General features: G+C 41.1%; 1 protein-coding gene across 1 annotated transcript in view; it reads left to right on the plus strand.

Annotated features, from left to right (window-relative positions):
• IPO9 (importin 9) overlaps window positions 1-13,683 on the plus strand; it is a gene marked incomplete at its 5' end in the record, with an annotated part of 19,320 nt that extends 5,637 nt beyond the window's left edge. The window contains 11 exons of the mRNA XM_010288717.1: window positions 1,310-1,469; window positions 2,460-2,686; window positions 2,899-3,047; window positions 3,969-4,097; window positions 5,321-5,596; window positions 7,407-7,573; window positions 9,439-9,572; window positions 10,862-10,981; window positions 11,472-11,573; window positions 12,381-12,457; window positions 13,038-13,683. Coding sequence (XP_010287019.1) covers window positions 1,310-1,469; window positions 2,460-2,686; window positions 2,899-3,047; window positions 3,969-4,097; window positions 5,321-5,596; window positions 7,407-7,573; window positions 9,439-9,572; window positions 10,862-10,981; window positions 11,472-11,573; window positions 12,381-12,457; window positions 13,038-13,148 — 1,652 coding nt within the window. The remainder of the gene's footprint in view (window positions 1-1,309; window positions 1,470-2,459; window positions 2,687-2,898; window positions 3,048-3,968; window positions 4,098-5,320; window positions 5,597-7,406; window positions 7,574-9,438; window positions 9,573-10,861; window positions 10,982-11,471; window positions 11,574-12,380; window positions 12,458-13,037) is intronic.
• Between the last annotated feature and the right edge of the window lie 2,916 nt (window positions 13,684-16,599).

Genomic DNA, 16,599 nt, shown 5'->3' on the forward strand with positions numbered 1-16,599 from the left:
CTTTACGCTGGGGCTGACCCTAGTCTTAGCACATGAATTCAAATAATATTGCTAGCTGAGTGGGATCCTATTATTGGGATCTCTGCAGGCTTCTGCTTTCTATGTTATCTTACATCAGTGTGCAAGAAAGTCAGAGGGGTTGTTGAAAGTCGGACCTCAAGAGTCCTTGTGAATAATTAGAATTTAAGAAGTTTAAGCAAGTATAAGCATTATTGGTGAGTCCACATTAAGTTGCGTCAGTGCAGGAAAAACAAATTGCTGGATGCTTTCATCAAAGAAACATTTGTTGAACCTATTACAAAGAATGTTTTTTCTTTTTTTGAGTTAATTTTAAATGAAGAAATAGTGTGCAAAGTGCATAGTGTGCAGTGCATGTAAAAAAACCAACCTCAGCTATTTACGTGTATTTACACACATTGACATATATGGTATTGGGTTGTAAATGAACTATTGTGCTCTAGGCAGAGCTCCTGGATTCAGTATATAGAGAGTTCTCAAGAGAATGTCCATTTAATGCTCAGTAAGGGTAATAAGACAAATCTTTCTTTTTATAATATTTGCTTGGAAAGCAAAGCTTTCATCTTGCTGTATATATTGCATGGAGTGTTTTATGTCCTTATCTTAAAATTAATACTTGCAGGAGTATAAGTAATGGCAGTAAAGATGCTGAGAAATACAGAGCATCATCTGTTTGAGGATAGCCTAAATAGATAAGGATACTTTGAGCTTGAAAAGGCAGAAGGGTTAAGTGTGATAAAGATACCTCATACCTTGATAAGTGTAAACAGGTGAGTAGATAATGAGTATTCATTGTTTCTCTGGTGCTGTTGAACATTATGTTCTGTAATTACAAGATGATGGCTGGAAACTAGAAAAGTAATCTGTAAAAGATCCCTGTGTACGTGCTCTGTTCTCTAAATTTTCCCCTAAGCTTCTGCTATTTGCTGCTGTTGGGGACAGAATATTGAGCTAGATGAATAGGAATTACTGAAAAAGCCTTCATTCTCTTACTTTACTTTTGTTTTGATGATCACTCAAGCATGTACTGATGAACAAATTCAAATGTAACTAGTTGAGGGGAGAAGTTTTCTTTTTAAACAAATAAGAATTTATTTTTTGAAATAACTAAGAAAAGAAACTGGATTCTGCTCATGAATAAAAATTCTTTGTCTGCATACTGGTCTTTTGTGTTATATCTTTCATTTTCTTACTGGTATGACAAAATTTTGGAACTGATGGAAGCAGCTGTGATTTAAACTCATAAAACTTACACTAAAACCACGGCGGGGGGGGGCTTGTTTTATTTCAGTGTCTCCTTTTCTCCTGGGTCGTGCTCTCTGGGCTGCCAGCCGTTTTACAGTGGCTATGTCTCCAGAACTAATCCAGCAGTTCCTGCAAGCTACTGTCAGTGGTCTGCATGAAACCCAGCCTCCTTCTGTCCGAATCTCTGCAGTCAGAGCAATCTGGGGGTAAGTAAACCCTAAGGGATTCCAAAGCTCCAGGGATAAGTGGTATAAATTACACTTACAAAACTGATATTTTAACATATTGATAACACTTCTGTATAGACTGTGGAAGTATTTGCTTTCAGTGAAATAAATGTCAACTTAAAAAATGTAAGCAAGCAGGTTCAAAGTAGAGTAGCTCTAATGAGGAATATGAAATTGAGATTCAAGGTTGGCTACAATAAAATGTTGTCATGGATAAAGTACCAAAGAGAAGCAGAACTAGATAGTGATGGAAAGCACAAAAATGAAACCAAGATTATTCCTGTTCAGTCACAGAGGTGGCTGAATGACATAATACAGGCTTGTGGAGCAAATTACAGCAGAATGGAATGTTTGGGGGGTGGGATGGTGTTGGCATCCTGTTTTTGTAAATAAGTTGCAAGAAGAAAAAGGGAAGATCTGTTGTATTGATTCTACTGTGAAAATTGAATATTAGTTTAAAAACAAACATGCACAAAAAGCAGGCAAATGAACTACTGTTCCCCACCCCACAAAAACTTCTTGTCTTCTATTTGCACTGAAATTATAATGAATAAAGGCAGAGACTTAGAACTTAGTCTGGAAATTGTTTTTTTTCTTCACTAGCTTACTTGTAGAACATGGTGATTAAAGACGTTGTAAGCAGTGAGTCTCTCACAGGCTACCTTTTCCCTCAAGGTTTATTTTCTTTATTGGTGGGCAGTTCTTAAGAGAGAATTGTAACTAAGAGGCAGTAGAAGCTTTTAGCATCACTTGACTCAACTCTGCTTCTGTGAACCATTGGGGATGGAATGAGGAGGAGACATAGCTAAGCTGTTGAGAGATCAAGGAATAGTAGACTGATGGGGAAAAGTCCTAGAAGAGTGAACTTAAGGAAATAGAATGTGTGGGGTGAAATAACCCCTTATATATCATCTAGTGTTAAATGTGTAAATCACTTTAATATTTTTGTATCGCACATTCCTTGTCTAGCTACTGTGACCAGCTGAAGATCTCTGAGAGCACCCATGTGTTGCAGCCTTTCCTTCCTAGCATTCTTGATGGACTGATCCACTTGGCAACTCAGTTCAGTTCAGAGGTCCTAAACCTTGTGATGGAGACACTGTGCATTGTCTGTACGGTAGACCCAGCATTTACAGCGAGTGTGGAAAACAAAATCTGCCCCTTCACGATTGCAATATTCCTGAAGTACAGCAATGGTATGCATTCAGGTTACATTCTCAAAGTACAATTGTTTTTGCTACTGAATTCCAGTGCTGAAAAGTTAATAAATGATAATTGAATGAACACTGATTCATTCAGTGATAAAGCTAGAAGGGAAACTTGCTGCTTTGCCTATTCAAAATAGTGGTAGCAAGAATTGAGATGTGTTTGTTAGTATGTTTTAGTAAATGGTGCTTTCTCTCTTCAGATCCAGTTGTTGCATCTCTTGCCCAAGATATCTTTAAGGAGCTAGCTCAGATAGAAGCCTGCCAAGGTCCAATGCAGATGAGGCTGATACCAACGCTTGTCAGCATCATGCAAGCCCCTGCTGACAAGATCCCAGCAGGGCTTTGTGCAGTAAGTGCTACAGCGGTACATGGTCTTAGCTGGAGATGATTCCGTTCTTTAACGTATAGGATGGCTGGTCTGCAAAGAGTAGAAAGGTTGATTTTAAACTGTTTTGGAACAATGACTTTGATCATTGGTAGACGTTTCTTTGTGGAGAGACGGCAAACTGCAGGTGGGGGGAGATGCTTCCAAAAGTTAAGTTTAAACTGCTCCTCTGGCCTTCTTCCAGTCTCTGCAGTGTATCCCTAGTCATTTTGCTTTGACATAGCCATCTTTCACCAATAACAGTCTCCTCTTTTTGGTGAATGTTCTCCAATGGGGTATACAACTATCCTTGCACTTTTTTCTAGGGCTTTTTGTGATTTGTATGTCACATGTAAAAATTGCTGGACATAAATTATACAGGTTTGTCCTTTCTATAAAAAGTCAGCTTATAGAAGATTAAGCATTGACTATGTAAAATGATTGTATGGAATTAAACCCATAAGCATCTTTATCAATATGCTTATAATCTGCCTATTGATTTGTATGACTGTAACAATCACTCATGGGTAATTAAAATAAATCTAAATCAGTATAAACAAAATGGAACAAGTCAGCTAGAACAGTTCTCTGGCTGTACTGATTAGCATGCATCAGGATACCATGAAACTGTTTGCCATATTTGAGTGGTTACACTGCTTTTAATGTTTGAACTGCCTTGGGAGCTTTTACAGAGTACACCCTGCGTCCATGTCAAATAGTGATGCTGTGCGTACATGACTCCAGGGTCTTCTGATTTAAAAAATATTCTAGACTGTAAAATCAGGATGTGGTCGCAATACTGGCTCACATCCCTCCCTTTGAGGCTTGCACCAGTGGTGGGTAGTGCTGACTTAGCGTACTCTGGCTGCTGCTGTAACAGTGCTTTTGTTTGTGTTTTCCTTTCAGACTTCTATTGATATATTGACCACAGTTGTGAGGAATACAAAACCTCCTCTGTCCCAGCTCCTGATCTGCCAAGCATTCCCTGCAGTGGCTCAGTGCAGCTTGAACACCGATGACAATGCTACTATGCAGGTAACACTGGGGGGTGTGGTAAGGATTGCAGGGCTATGCAAATCCAATGCCAGTAGCTATATGTGCAGCTCCTCAGGAGTCTCTGCTAACTCCAGTTTAGCATGAAAGTACTGCTGTTCGAGGGCCTGCAATGACTTTTACTGTTCATTCCTTAATTTGGAGGACCAGAGTCAGTAAAGCAGCAGCCTTGATCTTTTTTTTATATTTTAGGGCTCTGGAGCACATAAAAACCCTAAAAAACAATACCCAAAACCCAAACAAAAAAACCAAAGCCTTATTGCTTTTCTTCCTCCATCACCACACCTAGGAATGGCAGAGGCTGTCTTCAGGAACACACTCAGGTATAGGGAAGCAAAAGACCTCTTGTGCAGAAGACCTCCTAGAACTCCTACTTCTAACAGTTTTATCCTGTACTCACATAGGTGAGAAGGGGAGGGCAAACTGCTTTTTGTCTGAGACACGTATGGGATGGAGGGAGAGCAAGGATTCATCTCAAACAGCAGTAGTGCCTGAGCTGTGCTTGTTGGCAGGCTCTGCTATTACCTGATGATGTCTTTAGAGTATTTAAGGAAGAAAGAAAAAGCGTCAGAGGCTAAAAGTGCAGGGTGCCTTTTCATTCCAGGTACTAGCTGGCATATAAATAATAAAGCTGGTTTTATTCCTTACATAAGGAGCTTTATAGTGCCAGCTATGCTTTGCTGTGTGAATACAGACCATAGAAATGGCTTTCCCTAAACAACATACCAGTAAGAAGTGGTTGGACACCAGCACGCTGGTTGCTCTGCTGGATCATTGTTTTAAGAAGAATTCAAAAAGATTGCAGCTTGGCTGCTGGGTTGTGTTTTGTTCATGCTACACTTGGCTGTCTTCATCTCTCACTTGTTAGAATTTCTTGGAATTTCTCTGCGTAACAAGACTGGCACAAAACTGCAGCTACTTTAGGTTGTCTCTGTATTTAGAACATGATATTCTCGAGAGCTTCCTGGGCAGTGAAGAGTTTTGTACTTGATAATGAACTGAAGTCTGTAGAAATTATTTTTAAATTTAGGCACTCATTTTACTGCACATTAGAGAGCTTGGATCTTTGACAGATGCTACCAGTTTGCCCATTGTTTTCATCTTGGTTAAAGATCTTTTTGGGGTGATGAATGGAGATGTCTTCCCACGCCTGCCGCTCCTTTACCTAGAAACAGAAATTCTAACATGATAATGTTCTTGTTTAGAATGGTGGCGAGTGTCTGCGTGCATACGTCTCGGTGGCACTGGAGCAAATTGCACAATGGCATGATGAGCAAGGCCACAATGGACTGTGGTATGTGATGCAGGTGGTGAGCCAGCTTCTAGATCCAAGGACCTCAGAATTCACCGCTGCCTTTGTGGGCAGGCTGGTCTCCACTTTAATTTCGAAAGCGGGAAGTGAACTGGGAGAGAATCTGGACCAGATCCTGAGAGCCATCCTGAGCAAAATGCAACAAGCAGAGACGCTCAGTGTAATGCAGGTGAGCAGGCTGGGCACCCAGGAGAGTAAGTAGAAGTGTCAGGGGAAGGAATTGTGTAATTTTTTTTAATTGTGTGTCTGATTATTTATGGCTATGACAATTGGAGGTTCTACATGTCTTCTTGGTAGTCAGGAAAATGCCTGCTCTGCTCCTACCGAGTTGTCTGGATTAGGGGGTAAGCCAGGTTCTTGTGTGTAAGCTTTAATGCACCTTAAATAGACCTTGTGCTTGCAAGAAGTGAACCTTTAGAGGGGACAAGAGTTACCCAAACATGGATGTTGTGGCAAAGGTAGCACATGTTTTCAAGTGTTTTTGTGCTGCATTTGAAGGATAAATCCCTGGGAATTGAGACAAGGTGAACTTTTGGTGGATGGGAGGTGTAGTTGGCCTGCATCAGATGAGAGGCCAGACAAGAGCATGACCATCTCTTCTCGTCTTGACCTATTTCTAGTGGCACACTTTTATGGAATGATTTTATCCCAGTGGTCTTCATTCTCTCCCCTATCATTCTTGTCTGTGCCCTTAATGTAAAACATCTAGTGATGGCTGCCCTAATTCCTCAGCAGCAGCTGGGGGAAGGCATTTGCTGGCACTGTTGACAAGTTCTGCTTTCTGGCAAGATCCCACCTTTGCCCTCACTGTGGCACTTGGCTGAGGCTCACTCTGCCCTAACCCTTTTATCTCGTGTATTTCTCGTATTTTTGTGTGTGCATTTTTCAAGCCAGCACATGGGGAATCAAGCAGGCCATTCAGATGTCAGCACAGATTTAATCTTAAAGCCCTGATTTTTTAATTTTTTTTTCACCTCAGAAACACTGTTGATTCTTAATTGTTCAGAATGGCTCTCGCTTTGCCTATTTTTGGATTTAAAAGATCCAGAAGCTTAAATCTGAACCTGTCACATGAAGCCCCTGTAGCCAGGGAAATAGAAATGAGCCTTTCATAATGCTGAATGTCTTCCCTGTGCTCGCCTGAAAGATGAACCTCTGAAGGTGGGCAGCTTTTCCTCAGGGAAGCGTACAGGGATGCCCTCAGACTTGGAGGCAGACATTTAGACATATGCAGCATATGAATTCTACTCCTGGTCTTTAAGACTCAGACTGTAAAACTGCATCTTGGGGGGGAAAAAAAAACCCCAAAACAGGAAAAAAAACAACCCCAAACCCACCCAAACTTGTAGTTGTTTCCCTAAAACTTGTGTTCAAAGTGCACTCAGAATTGGAAAAGTGCTGCTAAATTATGATGTGATGATGTGGGAGAAGTGTGGTCCTGTGGGGGAGGTGATGATGGGAAATCCCTGGGGTGAAAGGGGAAAAGAATATGGGTTTTGGCTCTGGACCAATAACTTCTGTTCCTTATCTTGATAATGAGACACGTTTCTGCTAGATATGCACAGATTTAGAGCTCTGTGTATAGAACCATGTGAACAGCTTCTGATCCATTGAGCAACCTACGGCAGTTGCAGTGTCTGAGTGTTGCCATATGATATTTTTGCTAGTCAAAAGTCAACTGCAACCTCTTAAATTTTTTAAATAGCTTTTTTATCTTTGCTTTAGGAGGGTTTGTTAGTTTGGGGCATGGGTGTGAGTAAACTTATTATGGTGAGGGATAAATACTGCTGTTGACTGTAGTAGTTTATTGCCTGCTTTTGTAGCACAGAGAGTCTTGCAGAGGGTTATACTATCTCTTCCTCTTGGGGTTGGTAAGCACAGTCTCTAGTCTTGCAGAAAACTCAGTTACTTGAATATTTGATAAAACATTTTCAACTATTAAATTATGTAGAGCTAACATTTCCTTTCTCCTTCTGTAGTCCTTGATTATGGTGTTTGCTCACTTGGTTCACTCACAACTGGAACCACTCCTAGAGTTCCTGTGTAGTCTCCCTGGACCAACTGGCAAGCCTGCCTTAGAGTTTGTAATGGCCGAATGGATGAGCCGGCAGCACTTGTTCTATGGGCAATATGAAGGCAAAGTCAGGTAGGATGTTTTCATAAGCAGGATCCATGCATTAACATTAGCTGACTGATCATCCCATTTCAATTACATGCACTGGGTATGAGAGAAAGGGAGCTTGTTCAGACTGGGATTAGTGTGTGACAGCGTCGGATAGAATTTTTTCCTGCGCTGTCATTTTGGCTCATGAGAGCCGTGGTAATTGGAGCAATCTCTGATCTTTCTCTGAGTGCTCCTCTTGCTGCCTGGTGTTTCTGTGCTGGAACAGGGTGATCCAAAGGGGAAAAGGGGGGGTCTCTTGCAAGCACAGGAGTGCTTTTGAGGTTGAACCTCTGTGAATGGGATGAGAATAGCTTCCAGACATGATATTGCCTTTATAGAATACTGTAGAGTTTCAGGGCATTGTAGAGTGTTTCCTAAGAGAATCTGGTGATTTCTTGTTGATTTAATTATGTCTTAAAAGTCAATAAAGAAACAGTTTTCTCTCCCTTATGCTGTAGGAGCACATTTGTGTTCCAGTGGAGGCTGAGTACTATATTCCTAAGCATGAAATGCTCTGTATTAATTTAAATTTTGCTGCAGCTGCTGTGTCTGATTTTTCTGGAAATGTGAAGCCTAACGGACCACTCTTAGGGGTCTCACCAGCTGTTAACTCACTTCTTAGTAAGTGTTGGTGTGTTATTATTATAAGGCAGTCAAATAGCCTGTGAAATAAATAATAAGAAAAACCATGTTTAAAATAGAAGTTTGTGAATGATCATGCAGAACAAGAGAAAGTCTGATTTGGGGATCTCGTGCTGTTTTCGGTCACACTTGGTCCGTTTCATCCCTAGGAGGGATGTTCATCCTCATTTTGACAGAGCAGAGTTGTCTGCAGGATCCCGAGACTGATTATGGCCACAGGGAAAAGCCAAGGCTGATGCTCATGATTAAGGTTAAACCTTGTCGTTTGGTGCTGTCTCCATATTGTCCAAGATTAGAGCTATTTGTGTACAGATGACTTGGCAGGGATCCACACTATATTAAACGCTTTGATTTGGGTTATTTACGGTGATGCTTATTGTGCATTAGAAAATGCTATGTGCTTTCTGCATACTGAAGAAAAGTAATGCCTGCTCAGAGGACCCTCTTGTTTAGAATTAGTTAGTAAAAGGAACATGAAGATAGCTGACATCTTCTCTGCACATCAGTCCCCATGTCTGTGAGTGGCAGGTTGAAGAAGTAGCTATTTGCTCTTGACTTGCATAATCAAAGGAGGGGAAAACTTTGGGCAACGCAGGGGTGGCATGTAAGATCTGGGTTCACACCAGCAGTATGAGACCTCAGAGCCATAGTGTGGGAGAGAAAGAGGGTGTGAAGTGAAAGCATGAAAAGAGCGGATTCCACCGAACTCCGAAACATCCGTTTGAGACTCATGGAGCCAGGAGAGAGGGTTGAGTGCCAAGTGTAAATTGGTGGCCTTAACCTAGTAGTAACTCTGTAGTCAGAGTCATCTTCAATATGGCTTGAAAACAGCCTGGAACTGGAGGAGGTTTGAAAGTGTGGCATAGAAGTCTGAGCAGCAGAGATGGAAAGAACACATGAAGATACTGAGAGAGCAAGCTAGAAGGTCTGAGCGTGGCTGAGCTGTGAAGGACCAGAAGTTAAAAAGCTTTGAGACTGAAGAAAAGTAGAAGAGATGTTCATGGCTGCATGGCAGGAGAAATAGGAAAATTCTGTAATGCTTGTTCTTGGGAAATGTATAGAAAAAAGGGAATCTGAATGTCTGCTCTGGAGATGTGTTCTCTATTCTTCTCACTTCATTGTTCTCGATTCTTCTCACTTCGTTGTGAAAGCCAAGCAGTTTAGAAACATTCTCATCTGTAATTTTCCTATTCCCTGCTCCCCAGCTCTGTAGCATTGTGTAAACTCCTTCAGTATGGCATCAACACAGATGACAAGCGACTTCAGGACATTAGGGTAAAGGGAGAAGAAATATTTAATATGGATGAGGGAATACGGACACGATCGAAGTCGGCCAAAAGTAAGTAATAATTTTGCTGGTTTTAACATTCTCTTTTTCTCTTAGTAGATGCTATGAAAGGCCATAAAATAGATCTTGCAGATCACACAAAGCTGTGGGAGATACTTCCTACAGAAGGTGCATGTTGTTTTTTAGAGCTAATACATACATCATGTACTTAACGTATCCACTCTTTGCTTTAATTCTGCCAAAGGCTGATTTGGAAGACTACTGCTGTCTCCAATTTAATATAAGTGAATGAGGTTCACTTTATATGGGACAGGGAGTTATTCACTGCTATTTTGCGTCATTCTGTTCCATCTAATGAGATAGAATTGAAAATTTCATGACGCCTAGTAGCTTCTTTGAGAGAAAAGTATGTTTAGTGAATACAGAGATTTAAAAAAAAAAAAAAAAAAGCTTGGTTCTGTAGTTGTGGGATAGGACATAAAGGCTGTACTGATCCAAACTGGAGGCCCCTTGAGGCAGTCTGTGCTCCTCAAGCCTTCAGCTGTGGTAGGCTCGGGGGATTTGGAGTGGTACAGTAACATTTAGTAAAGGAAATAAATAGGGGAAAGCACTAGGAGTTTAAGAGGTATGTGGTGGTCACAAGACCTGCTACCTTATTATTCTTTGCTTAAAAAACCCACCAAACAGCACAAACCAACCAAACTCAGATGTTGTCTAATCAGATAGAAGAACAGTAATTGCTAGCATTTGAGCACCTAAAGAATTAAAACTAGTGCTCCCAGTTTCTTTATTTGATAGGATCTTTACTTTTGCAATTAAGGACAAAAACACTGTCCCTGTGGAATAATTAGGCCTTGCAAGAGCCCTGATGAGGAAAAGTTGGAGCTTGCAGTGTCTTAGAAAGGGTAGAGCCACATGTAGGAGTGCTGCACTGCTCATTTACTTGAAAGCACTGCCAGATGTGCAACAAAAACTTAAGAGGAATGCTTAATGAAGTAATCTGTAACTGATTTCATTGAGTAGACTCCAATTAACTCAGCTGTGAAGATTTTAACTATGCCTTCTCTTCATATAAAATACGCAAGACTTGATATTGTAGTTAAGATCTTTGGGAATCTAGCTGTGAAGGTATATGGAAAGAACACTGGGGGTATTTTGTCAGTCCCTTTTTCCTCCCAACCTGGAAGTTTTTGCTCATTTGTGAGCATTTTAAATGTATGGTAAAATTAAAAAAAAAAAAACCACAAAAAAACCCACAAAAACAAACACCACAGGAAAGGCCTGTTTTTAACAACTTTTTATTAAAAATAGTATGAATATATCTTTTTCTTCTCTTATAGATCCTGAACGCTGGACAAACATTCCTTTGTTAGTAAAAATCTTAAAATTAATAATAAATGAACTCTCTAATGCGATGGAAGCAAATGCATCTAGACAGACAACTGCAGATTGGAGCCAAGGTAAAATACTGGGTTTGCTTTTCCTCTTTGCATGGCTTAAATCTACTTTGTAATCTCTTCAGAAGCATTTATAGTAATAAGAAACTCACAATAGTAAATAGTATACCTGTAATTACAAAGGCTTAAATAGTGATCCAGAAGATAAAATCAGTCAGTGTTGTGTATTCTTAAAACTGAAAATTATTTTGGGGCCAGTTTGGAAGATGGGATCTGACCATATGCTAATAAAATTATCCCTTCTTGGTGTATCTGGTTTGCCTTTCCTTTTGCCTCCCTACTTTGGGTATCCATTCTTGCAGCTGCTTTTTGCTTAGCTCCAGTTCTTGAGTTACTTGTTCCAAAGGGATGGTAAAGGTTGCAGGTGTTTCCCTTCATCCACCTACACAAGCAGGGATGTTTGCCTAAAAAGTGTACAGTTCCCTGTATAGTGATTGACAGACTGGACTTCTTAGATTTTGTTTACTTCTAGAAAGTTTTGTTTTATCAACAGATGATTCAAATGATATGTGGGAAGATCAGGAAGAGGATGAGGATGAAGATGAAGGCTTAGCAGGACAGTTCTTATCAGATATTCTTTCCACAAACAAGTATGGTAAGTATCAGCTTTAAAGTGCTTACTCAAAGCACAAATAGAGTAGATGACATCCTAGTCAAAGTTTTCTTTTCCTTGACAGCAGCTCAACAGAGACTGCAGGCAAGGGGAAGGAAATATTACTCTGGAATCTCGCATAAGGACTTTTTTCTGTAAGAGAGGGACATGCCTTTGAATAACGCAATGATTAAATAACTGCATTTGTCACCTGAGAGTTCAAATGCTGTGTAGGCTTCATGTTGCTGTGAGGTTCATGCAAATATTTCTTCAAAAGAGAAAATTGATGCCTAAAGATGTAGACATGACCTTGGAATGACAAGGTCATAGCAATGGATGAGTTTGTTTGTGGAGTGACCTTGAGAAATAATAGCCGCATAAAAATGGAGCGGGTATAATATCTCCTTTCCTCTGCTCTCCAGTTTGCATATGAGAGAACCTTACAGGCAAATATAATAAGGAAGACTATTTATATTAGCACAGAATTGGAAATGTGTCACCCTGACATAAGGTTAAGGCATAAGATAATAGTGCACATAACTAACAAACCTGCTTGTCTAGTATCCCATGTATGATCGTCTCACCTGTGTGTTCCTTGAAACTCCCACTATGACCCTTCTTGTTCTGGGGTGTCTTGTTTTCTAATCATCTAAACTTAGGGAGTGAATATTTTGCATACAAATTTTTTTATCCAGCAGTGCTGAAACTATTTCATTTTGGATCCTTGGATTTCAACAGTAGTCTAATAGAATACTTCCTGAGATATTTTGCTCTGTTTAATGTTAAAACCTGCTGATTTGCCTCTGACAGATGAGGATTATTATGAAGATGATGAAGAGGATGATCCAGATGCATTAAAGGACCCTCTTTACCAAATAGATCTCCAGGTGATGCTCTAGAACAAGTTTTTTTAATCAGATTCCTATCATTCTTTATAAACTTAATTTTTGTACGTTTTATTTTAACAAAACTGTAAACGCCAGTTATTGGTTGATGTCCTGAATGTACTCAGTTCATTGAAATTACTTTGGAAAGTGCCGAGTATCCCAAGAATGCCTGGAGCTATTTTTCCTTATTGGTTCAGTATCTAAAAGTTGGAAATGTGAATGAACAAAACTTTTTGAACAGAGGGAGATGAGACTTTTCTGCCCATGAGCTTCACAGCTATTTGCCGAAGTCAGAAGTAGATTGGAGACTGAACACAACAGAATTTCATACTCCGCTGGGAGATGCTCCCATCCAGTCACAGCCCCTGTATGATACTTTGCTTCTGCTTTTTACCACTGCCTGGCAGCAGTTTATCAGCCCATCCCCTCTGCTGCCACCCTTCCTTCTGCATCGCTTATCTGTTCCCTGCAATCCCTTTTTCTTACTTGGTGCATGTTGAGGTTTATCTTTTGACACAGGAAAGAAACAGAATTTCCAAAGTGACGTGATGCTAACTGGGTCTTTCTGTCTTCCTTTCAGGCCTATCTCACTGACTTCCTCTGTCAGTTTGCGCAGCAGCCCTGCTATGCAATGTTTTCAGACCATCTCAATGAGAATGAAAAGCGAGTGTTACAGGCCATTGGTATATAAACCCTCGAGAAACCATCCTGATCATATCTGAACAATATTTTTTTGGCTTATTCCACGTTTTATGATTAAGCATAAAACATTTTCCAGTGTCTACCTGCTTGTTACAAGTGGATGATGGCCTCGTTGCGATGTTTTGAGCCTCATCTTAACATGAATCTGTTAAGGGAAGGAATACTAAGAAAGCAGCAAGGACAGAAAACTGTAGAGCTTTGCACATTGGTCTCACCATGGGAGCACTTTTCATTTTCCACAGTAACTTTCCAGGAAGTTCTTGAAGATAAAAAAATGTGTCCTTAATATTTTTAAAAGCAAACTGTCTCTACCTGTGAAGAGGCACTTAACTGGGTTTCCCACAGCACAGTTGGACAGAGAAAGGAATTGGGTCGCTTGCAGATTGCTTGGATGTATCTTGAGAAATTGGAAGGTTGTCCCTCTTCACGCTCGCATAACACATACAGGGTAAATATCTTGATCTTACGGCGTGACTTCTTTTTATAGAACTATAGACTCTTTTATCAGAGATGCCTGAATGGTATGGAACGTGTTTACAGGAGTTTGGATGGGAAGCTGAGACAATAAAACTGAATGCATATCTTCTTTCCTGTTGTGGATGGGGCTTTGTCACTCACATCTGCTGTCTAGTCCCATGGGAGCAGTTTACTAATGCTTTTGTGTGCACATGCTCAAAGGAAGCTACCACTTAAATTTCTGTCCCTGTGGCATGTGGCTACTAAAGACTTTTGGAGGAGCCACAATTTTTAAGGGGAAAAAACCTGATTGTATTTAACATATTTGCTCCGTGACAGCCACTCTGAACTACTTTGCTTCCTTCACACTCCTGTGTGTATTTTTATAGAGTGGTAAAATAACATTTGCAAACTGATTTACCCATAAGAACAGCGTGATGTATTTCACAACACCTCTCTGCCTTTGGTTCCCCCTTGGGGAAAATGAAAATAAAACTATTAAAATGTACATTGGTATCCTTCTTATAAAACAGATTTAAAAGGAACTTGCACTTGTTTCCTGAAGTCACTTTTTTAAGACCTATTTCTCCTTAGGAAGCTTTCTGTATGTGCACCCGGAGGATGTTAGGGTATTTCACAGGAGTCATCTGGGCAGAAAGGGAGTCCTGTAATGGCTGCATCTTCTTCTGCTTAAAAGAGAAAGGCTAACCCATTATAGAGTTTCCTTTCTTAAGAAAGGTACTTGCTGTTCCTTTGTGGAATAATATGCTTTGAAGTTGTATCTAAAAAATTCCAAAGAGCTGGAGTAATTCTGTATCTTACTGGTCTAACAGAGTATAGCTTTTCACTTCTTTACCGGGAGGGGATAATGAATTAACTTTTTAACAGACAAAAATGGCACAATTCATTTGGCACATGTGGGGAAAATGGTAAAATAACCCTAAATTCTAAAGCAGACTTTGCTCCCCTCTCCCACCCCAACCCCTTATGTGCCTGAGAGTGGGCAGAACAAGAGGGAATCTCCACCATTTGCTGCAGACTGATCTGACCTGTCCTCGAGTTTTCAGTGGTTTTGTGTGAGAAGCAGAATTTGAAGCCTGATTTTTGTGTGTGTGCATGTATGTATGTGTGTGTCTAACAAGGCATAAGTTCTCATCAAAAACTTCTATGCAGCTGTGTCACGGTATCTTTCTTCCCTGTGGACTCTCTGGTGTATAAGAATGTATAGTTAAACTTTGTGCCATGTCCTTCTCTTCAGTGGGAATGCTGTGGTTCTGTCTTCTACCTAGACGTTATTTTTGGTTTTTTTTAAAGTCTATTAGGAATTTTGTTTTGAGGCATTTGTGTGTCTCAGCTCTCACTGAAAATGGCCAAGAAGTTAAACTAAGCAGTGCAGTCTCTTGAGGAAACCAAACTAGAAATAAGTGGCTGCAGTGGTGTATCCTGATAGCTGTACAGGAAGGATCAAGTGAGCGTCCTCAGTGTGACGGGTCCCAGCCCTGGGAAGAGGTAGGACCATCTTTTTTTGCCCCATGCATTGGCAGCAAGGCTCAAAACTTGAGCCCTGTACAAAAGTCATCCCTTCTTGGAGGTAAGTTAATACCAAACATCTGGAAGCATCTAGGTGTGTTTTAGGGTATCAGTTGTAAACAGAGCACGTTCAGGTCTAGTTAGCCAGGGCTCGTGGTAGAGGTGCTAGCAGGGTTCTTGTGATTTCTGGTGGGGGTTAGTATAGACTGGTGTGTGCCTTAGTGGTGCTTGCTTTAGTTAAGTTGAGTGGTGGCTTTAAACAAGACCATGAAAAATCAAGAGCAACCTAGTACTACTGATACCGTTCCTCATCCTGAGCTGAGAAATCAGAGGATTTCTTTGCGATTGCAAGGTCCCAAAAGTAGATGGGCCAGTGTCTTCTAGAGTTCTTGTAGGAGCTCTTCAAGTGTGTTGGTTAGAAACTGCTCTTTGATTTGCAGGTATCGATGGCTTTTCCAGGAGTGTAGCTGGTGAGATGGGAAAGATTGGGGGGTGAGTGGCTTTTGGAGACTAGGGCTCTGCACTCTCCCTCCTGCAGCATCAGCTCACATGCTGCAGCCTGGGCAGGCCAGGCACGGTGCCACTGCATAGGAGCTGGGATAAGGTATGGAGGTTGGGACCAAGCCTGGATATGGTGGGCACAGGAAACAGCATAGCTGTGCAGCGCACTATTGCAAGCAAACTCATGGTGTGCAGGATGTTTTTTGGTGAGAAATACTGTGACTCGGGCTTCCCCAAGAAAGAGGCCAAATAGGACGTGAGAGCAGCAGTGCACAAGGGAAATGGGTTGGAGGACCTCTGCCTGGTGCTACTGGTGCTCATGCTGATGTAACTCCTTTACCCTTCTGCTTTCTCATTGTTCTTCCTCCTAACGAAATTCTGAATGCTCCGTGATGTATCTTTAAACAAGATTTTTTTTGCTGGAGAGGTGTCAGCTTTGCTGGAACAACTGACCTGTAACAAGGTGATTGCTCAGCATGAAAAATGCTGGACTCTACGGAGATGCATCTGAGCCTGGTTTCGAGGTGCAGGGCCCTCCTCCTGTTGTCTACTGTTGAGAAGAAACTAAACTAATACTCATAAGCTTACTAACACCGTGTTAGGAAATACAAGCTCCCTGTTAAACTAAATCAAAACTGAAGGGCGGGATGCAGGCTACCGCACACCCGTGTTCTGCACGCAGCTCCTCCATGGGTAGGAGCCCACAGTGTTTTTGCGTACTGGGTATCATCTTGCTGGACTAGCGCAGAGCTCCGCTAGCCCCAGGCTGTAATTGAACTCGTTAATAGCTCAGCTATGACTCTGGAACAAGACTTAATGCGTATTCATGAGTACTGTTCTTGGTTTGGGTTTTTGTATTAACAAATAAACTCTTTTAACGGATAAACCTGTCTGGTTTCTGACTCTTGCAGAGGCGGCCGCACTGCCGCCTCAATCCCAGCGGGCTCGCGGCC

The sequence above is a fragment of the Phaethon lepturus genome, unplaced genomic scaffold, assembly GCF_000687285.1.
Source record: "Phaethon lepturus isolate BGI_N335 unplaced genomic scaffold, ASM68728v1 scaffold26016, whole genome shotgun sequence".
NCBI lineage: Eukaryota > Metazoa > Chordata > Aves > Phaethontiformes > Phaethontidae > Phaethon > Phaethon lepturus.